The sequence below is a fragment of the Panthera leo genome, chromosome E2, assembly GCF_018350215.1.
Source record: "Panthera leo isolate Ple1 chromosome E2, P.leo_Ple1_pat1.1, whole genome shotgun sequence".
In the NCBI taxonomy this organism is placed as follows: domain Eukaryota; kingdom Metazoa; phylum Chordata; class Mammalia; order Carnivora; family Felidae; genus Panthera; species Panthera leo.
In genome coordinates this window covers 7,407,348-7,414,340 of record NC_056693.1, presented here as the reverse complement: position 1 = coordinate 7,414,340, position 6,993 = coordinate 7,407,348, and the positions used below count along the sequence as shown (strand labels likewise).

Below are 6,993 nucleotides of genomic sequence, written 5' to 3'. Positions count from 1 at the left end.
GTAGCCAGAGTGGCCATGGGGTGGGGGTGGTCCTGATCTCTGTAGACCACCCATCAAGTGTCCCAGCAAGGCGCAGACCCCCGTCTTTCCATCCCTCCCAGCAAGGAGGAAGCACAGACAGGCAAGGAGCAAGGCTGAGTTGTGAGTTTATTGAAGTGGGTCCAGAGCTTGTCCTAGCATCAACCCCTGCTGCCTATGGTCTTCTTGATCCAGTCCAAGTAGCGGCAAATGTTGGTGTAGATACCAGGTCTCTCGGGCCGCCCACAGGGGTCTGATCCCCAGGATGTGATGCCTTGGAGAACACCATCACACACCAGCGGGCCCCCGGAATCTCCCTGGAAGGGGAGAGTAAGAGAATACTTTCACCTAAGATCCCCTGCTGCATCCCACATTTAGTACTAGTTCTGTAGCTGATTGGTTCCTCTAACCAATAGGGATAAGAGCATTGTATCCTGGGACCAATGGTGACAGAGAAAGGTGGGGCTTCATGTACTGGGACACACACTGGGTGTGCAAGGGCAACGGGGGACATCCTGACCAAGGAGGGAAGAGAATGATGTCTCAAACGTCCAAGTCAGAAAGAAAACAGTGAGGATTACATGGAGGGGACTGAGCTGATGTCTTGGTTCCTGCCAGTGGCGAACAGATCTTTGAATCCGGTTACCAAAGAGAGGGAAGGAGCAGAGTTCTTGTGGTCACACACACACACACACACACACACACACGCACACGTGCAAGGGGCAACGGTGGGGTCTTTTGGGAAGAGATCTTTGTCTCTATGGAACTGGAACCATCCTGAGAGATTAAATTTCCTGGGAGGACACTGATGGAAATGATTTCATTCCTGGCCAATGGGAAAGAAAGCATGGAAGCATTGTCTTCAGGGACCAATCATTAGCAAAGGGGGTGGGACTTCCATGAGGGAGACAAAGCTGGGGGAGCCCTGAAGACTGAAACTGCAGCCAAATAAGAACGACTGTTACATCTATGGCAAATCCCAAGATTTGTTATCTTGGGGATGGGGAGCTCATTGAGGGAGGATTAAAGTCAGTGGCACCATTCTCTGGCCAGTTGGCAAGAGAGTATTGCTTCCCAAGGAACAAATCATAGGAGAAGGCCACCGTGCTAGGAAACCCAATCAGGTCCCAAAGAAAGGTGGCTAGCTAGCTGGTCAGTGATAGAGTCCTCACAAATTCCTGCGGAAGGGAGCAGGGAGCTTGCTCACCCTCTAGCTTCAGACTCTTTCCCTCATGGACATCTCCTCTTGCTCCCTTTATCCCTTCCTCTGTCTGCACCCTATCCTGAAGACAAGAGTTCCCAAGAAAATGATAGCAACAATTTAGCGTTCCTGATCCCTGTGCAGTGTGACCTGCAGGGAGAGTGTGGCCTTCTCTGAACCTGCTTCCCACTCTAGAGATGGAGTATAACCTCTCTGGGTGCTAACTCTTTGAGTTTCCCCTGATGCCAAGCCCCAAGCCTCCATGGGCATTGAAGGCCAAGGGAAGAAGGGGGTTTCAGAAGTCACTCACCTGGCATGAGTCGGCCCCATTGCTGTCTCCTGCACAAATCATACCATCTGTGACTTCCCCAGGGTAGACATCTTTACACTTCTTCAGGGGAAAGATTTCTACTTCTGCGCAGTTGAGGGTGTCAGGAAAATTCTCTGAGGGGGCAGAGGTTGTAAGTTCCCAGAGAGAGTAACCATTTCCCTCAGTCCCTAGGTGAATCTAACCTCCCTTCTGTACATGCATGGCTGCACAGGAGGGTTTTCTGACACCTTTTGCAGGGCACATCACGTCTCGCCACATTAAACAAAGCTATGGCCCCTGCAGTTTCCTTTCCAACATCTAGAGAAAGGCTGTTGGACCTTACCTTCTGTTTCTTGCCCAGAGTCCTGTCATTTTCTTTCTTCCTTCCCTCCCTCCCTTTCTTCCTTCTTCCTTCCCTCCCTCCCTCTCTCCCTCCCTCCCTTCCTCCCTCCCTCCTTCCTCCCTCCCTCCCTTCTTCCTTCCTTCCTTCCTTCCTTCCTTCCTTCCTTCCTTCCTTCCCTCTTGCTTTTTTGCTTTCTTTCGTACTTTCTAGGCTTCACCACCCAGTGAGGAGCCCAATGTGGGGCTTGAACTCACAACCCTGAGATCAAGACCTGAGCTGAGACTCAGACTTGGATGCTTATAACCAACTGAGTCACCCAGGTGCCCCATTCCAAAGTCATTCGCAAATTAAGGATCAGGTGACTGAAAGGCATGGAGGTGCCCCCTTGTGACACCTATGACCCTGTCTCTCCAATCTTCCCATCCCCAGACCACCCCAATTCAGCTAAATCCTACTTCTCCCAAAAGTCACTTCATTTTAGAAGGCTTCCCTGACCATTCTAATGAAGACACCCCCCTCTATCTCTCCCTATCCTCTTAACTCTCCATGATACTTCATTATATCACTTAACTCTACCTAATAATTCATTTTATATGTATTTTTGTTTATTGTCTATTTCCCCCACCTAGCATGCAAATCCATAGGATAGGGACTTCACACAATACAGCAGCTGGGACTACCAGATGCTTACAAACAAATTGAATTAATGACTAAAAGTGGAATTAACCATGTAATGTACACCACGGGGAATATGGTCAATAATATTGTTACAACTTTGTATGGTGACAGACGGTACCTAGACTTATTATGGTGATCGGTTTTCAGTGTATACAAATGTCCAGTCATTATATTTACACACAAAACTAATAGAATATTGCAGGGCACCTGGGTGGCTCAGTCAGTTGAGTGTCCAACTCTTGATTTCAGCTCAGGTCATGATCCCAGGGTCGTGGGATTGAGCCTTGAACGAGGCTCCTCACTGAGCATGGAGCCTGCTTGAGACTCTCTCTCTCTCTCTCTCCCCACCCCCACCCCTCTTCCTAGCTTGCACTCTCTCTTTCTAAAATAAAATTTAAAAAAATTAAAAATAAATAATAGAATATTGTGTGCCAATTATACTTCAATTTAAAAAAGAAAGAAAATGGAATTAATCTTTCTTATTAACCTTTGAGCAATAGACTTGAAGGGAAAAAACTTCTATCTGGCACCTCCATTCTCCAGAAGCTGTATACTCACAATCTCATTGATTGTAAGACATCTGAACTCACAATCGCTTTTTAAAAGAGGGATACATTCATGCATCCATAATTGAGTCATCCATGCATTCATTCAACAAATATTTATTGAGTACCTACTGTATACCAAGAACCATCCTGAGCACTAGGAATGCACCATGAAGAAAGGAGCTTTAACCTGAACCCTTATGGAGCTTAAAAATCTATTGGTCAGGGGCACGTGGGTGCATCAGTCAGTTAAGTGTCCAACTCCTGGTTTCTGCTCAGGTTATGATCTAATGTTTCATGGGTTTGAGCCCCGCATCAGGCTCTGCTGACAGTGCTGAGTGTGCTTGGGATATTTTCTCTGTCTGCCCCTCCTCTACTCATTCTCTCTCCCTCTCCCTCCCTCTCTCTCTCTCTCTCTCTCTCTCAAAAATAAAATAAACTTCAAAAAAATCTACTGGTCAATTATCCCTATTTTGCAGATGAGGAAAGTGAGGCCGAGAGATGGAAAGGGACTTGCCCAGAAAAAAGGGCAGAGCATGGTGTGAACTGACCTGACTGATTCATGAGCCAGTGGGTTTCCAGTGTCCCTTGTCTCCTTAGAAGTAAGAGCCAGACAGGTAGGGACCTGAGTCCTGGCTTTGCTGCTTCTTGGTGAATCACACGCCTCTCTGAGCTGAGCCTCAATTCTTTCACTGTGACGTAGGGTGAGGAGCTGTCTGGACTCTGAAGTCCCAAAGGGAGGGCTTCAATGGAGGTCCAGACTTTTTGGGTCCAGAGTGAGGAATGAGCTGGAAACTAGACTATGCGTCTTGGGGGAGGAAGGGCCTGGACTCCTGGGTGTAAAGAAAAAGAGTTGCTGGTGCCAGGAGTCGTGGGTTCAGGAGGGAGAAGATCGTAGGAGCCTGTTTTCTTGGGCCACTGAGGAGCCCATCTACCCCAAGCCTGTTAAGAAGATTATATAAGACGCTGTGCTATGAAAGTTCTCATAACATGGCACTCTCTACCATAAAAGAGGCATACATTCTTTCATCCACTCATGCATCCATTCATTTTTTGGGAACCTGCTCTAACAGTCTGCTATTTTGCTTTCTTTCTCCCACCACTCCTGTTAATATTCTGATCTTTGGGGTTTCCAACATGGGCCACCTGTGAGTCTCAAACTCACAATCACTGTCCCTTCTCTATCTCCTTCTGAAGCCAGAGCTTTGCCAATGGCTTGGGGTCCAGTGGGCCAGCCAGCTTCTCCTCTGCCTCCTACTACCTCGGGGGCTGGTGACGGTGCCCCAGCCCGAGATGGTGCACTTCTGGCCAACTTGAGGGCAGTGATCCGCCAGGTTGATGGGCTTCACTTGGGGCCCCAGGGATGCCTGACCACGTAGTCGGATGAGCATGAGATCATGGCTGTGGTCCTCGCTGCTGCTGTTGTAGCAGGGGTGTGGGATGGACTGAGCCACAGCCATTTCTTGCTCTGAACTGTCCTTTTTCTTCAGGCTGTGTTCCCCCAGGCGTACCGTGTACTTCCTGTAATGGTGGAGAGTAGTTTGGGACCCAGGCAGGAGTATGAACCCCTGACCCCCTGCTCCCTCAACCCTCCTCTTTCAGAAGCTCAATCTCCAGCTCTCTTCTTTGCCCCTCCCCTCAGGCCCCAGCCCACCTCTGCCCCAGGCAAAAACTCACTGTTTTTTACAGTGGGCTGCTGTGAGGACCCAGTTGTCATCGATGAGGACGCCCCCGCATAGCAGCCGGACACCCTGGAACAAGGCTGTCTGCCAAGGCTGTGAATGGGCCTCACACTCCTGGCCACCCAGCACCTTGGGCTCCTGTGCCCTCAAGTGTCCTGCAGCAGGAGGGAGAAGGTTGGATCACCACCCCCTGCGGCAGTGGAGGGGCCAGGAAAGCCACTATGGGTTCAAACAGACACACAGCAAGTCTTCTGCCTGCCACCTCACATGTCCACACACCCTCACACGCGAGGTCCCTGGCTTGCCACACAGATGCACCCGTACACTCATTGAAGCCCATGAGTCACACGAAGTCACACACCCAAGCATGCTTCCACATGCATTCACACGCCCGTATACTCCCGTGCGTATCTGCGCCCCTCAGCAGGCAGCCCTGCAGGCTTGGTGTGCTCATGCAATAGGCAGCAAGACCTGACGCACTCCTGCCTGCTGCCATGTGTGTGTGCCCCCATCTGCCCTCGGGAAAGCCTGAAGAAGCTCCCACACGTGATCGTGTGTTTTACACCCCCCACCCCCATGCCATCACAAGCACCCACCGTGGCATTCCCGAGGTTCCCGCCAGGCCCCCCTCACCTGTCCAGGCTTCCAACACCAATAGCAAAAACGTCCAGATCCAGACTGCAGCGGCTGGGGGATGTCCCATGGTGGGGTCTGGGAGAGCGAGAAGGCAGGGCTGAGACCTGAGGAGGGGGGAGAGCTAAATCCTAGGAGGATCTTGAAATAAGGGAGCAGCGCATCCGAAGCCATTTTTGTGGGTCCTGCAGGAGGAAAGGGCTGGGGATCCAGATTTCTTAGGTTGAGGAAGAAGGGGGCAGACCCCAGATTTCTGAATCTGAGGAGGGGAGGTGGGGGCTGGATTCCTACATTCCAAGGAATGGAAGAATTAGGGTCCTGGACTCCAGGATCTGAAGGAAGAGGAAACTGGGAGTTGAGATTCCTAAGTCTTGGGGGGGGGGGGGGTGGAGAAGGGGGCCAGGGGCCAGATTCCTAACTCTTGAAGGAGGAAGGGGTAGTCCTGGGGGAGGAGGGGCTCCGGCCTGATGCCTGTGTCTGAGTACTTTGGCCTCTCACCTTACAGAATCCAAGGGGCGGGGTCACCGACTGATTCAGACCCAGAGGAAGAGGCCCTGGTACTTCAGCTCCGTCTGCCTGGTACTAGATTCTGGAGGCTTTTAACTGGGAATCCCCGCCTCCTGCTCCGCCTCCTCCCCCTCTGGAGCCTGCAGAGCGCCAGGGAACTGGAACTCTGTGTTTGAGTGAGAAGGAACTGAGGGGCTGAAAGAGAAATCTTGAAGGAGGAGGAGCTGGGATCTGGAACTCCTCGGGCTTGGGAAAGAAGGACCTCAGTGCTGTGACTCCTGGGTCTGAATCAGAAAGGGCTGGGGACGCGGACTACTGGCTCCGAGGGGGGGGGGGGGCGGGGGACCTGGACTCTGGGTTCAGGGGAGGTAGGGGCTGGGCGTCTGAACTCCTGGGTCTGAGGAAGGAGGGGTCTTGAGGCCCGGACTCTGGGTCTGGAAGTGGGGGCTGGGATTCTGGACTCTGGGTCTGAGGGAGGAGGGACTGGCGTTCTGGACTCCTGGGTCTGACGGTTGGGGGGAGCTGGGGACCCAAACTTTTGGGTCTGAGAGGGGAGGGGGAATAATATAGGCGTGAATTTTTGGTCTGAGGGAGCAGGGGGTTGGGGGCTGAATTCTTCAGTCTTTTTAGAAGGAGGAGCCTGGGTTCTTGTGGAAGCAGGGGGCTGCTGTCACTACCTCGGAATGGAAGGAAGGTGAGTCCTCTTGGTCTCGACTTCTGAGGGCGGATCGGGCCCCGCCCCCTGCCCCCTGAGAGATCCGGGATGTGGGAAGGCAGGTTTGGGAGGCACCGTGACCTGGTTTCCCCTTCCCCTGGGGGAGACGGGACCAGCCCAAGCAGAACCCAGCGGCCTTGCTGCAATAGGGCTGATGGAGACAGACTTTAGGCAGGACCTGCTAGGGGCTTAGGGGGAATTGCTGTACGGTGGCCGTTCCCTGTCTGCCCACCGCCGCCCACCCGTTGCCCTTCTTTCATCCCACGGAGCAGGCAGACGGAAGGCGCGGCTACGCGCGTTTATTGTAAAATCTTCCACTGGTTCTCAGGCTGGGACCCCGCCAGGATTCAAACGCCCAGGG

At 52.3% G+C, this 6,993-nt stretch overlaps 1 protein-coding gene across 1 annotated transcript; it reads right to left on the bottom strand.

Moving 5' to 3' along the window:
- Window positions 1-138: 138 nt before the first annotated feature.
- Window positions 139-6,035, bottom strand: KLK8 (kallikrein related peptidase 8). Its single transcript, XM_042920292.1, has 6 exons — window positions 5,909-6,035; window positions 5,411-5,488; window positions 4,773-4,932; window positions 4,357-4,616; window positions 1,530-1,663; window positions 139-335 (listed from the first exon to the last, which is right to left on the bottom strand). The coding sequence occupies exons 2-6, from the start codon at window positions 5,478-5,480 to the stop codon at window positions 180-182; spliced, it is 780 nt and encodes a 259-aa protein (XP_042776226.1). The 5' UTR covers window positions 5,481-5,488; window positions 5,909-6,035; the 3' UTR covers window positions 139-179.
- Between the last annotated feature and the right edge of the window lie 958 nt (window positions 6,036-6,993).

Coding starts and splice junctions, on each gene's coding strand:
- KLK8 (XM_042920292.1), bottom strand. CDS start 5,480: ATGGGACATCCCCCAGCCGCTGCAGTCTGGATCTGGACGTTTTTGCTA. Junction 4,933..5,410: donor GGTGTTGGAAGCCTGGACAG/GTGAGGGGGGCC, acceptor CTCCTGCTGCAG/GACACTTGAGGGCACAGGAG. Junction 4,617..4,772: donor GCAGCCCACTGTAAAAAACA/GTGAGTTTTTGC, acceptor CCACCATTACAG/GAAGTACACGGTACGCCTGG.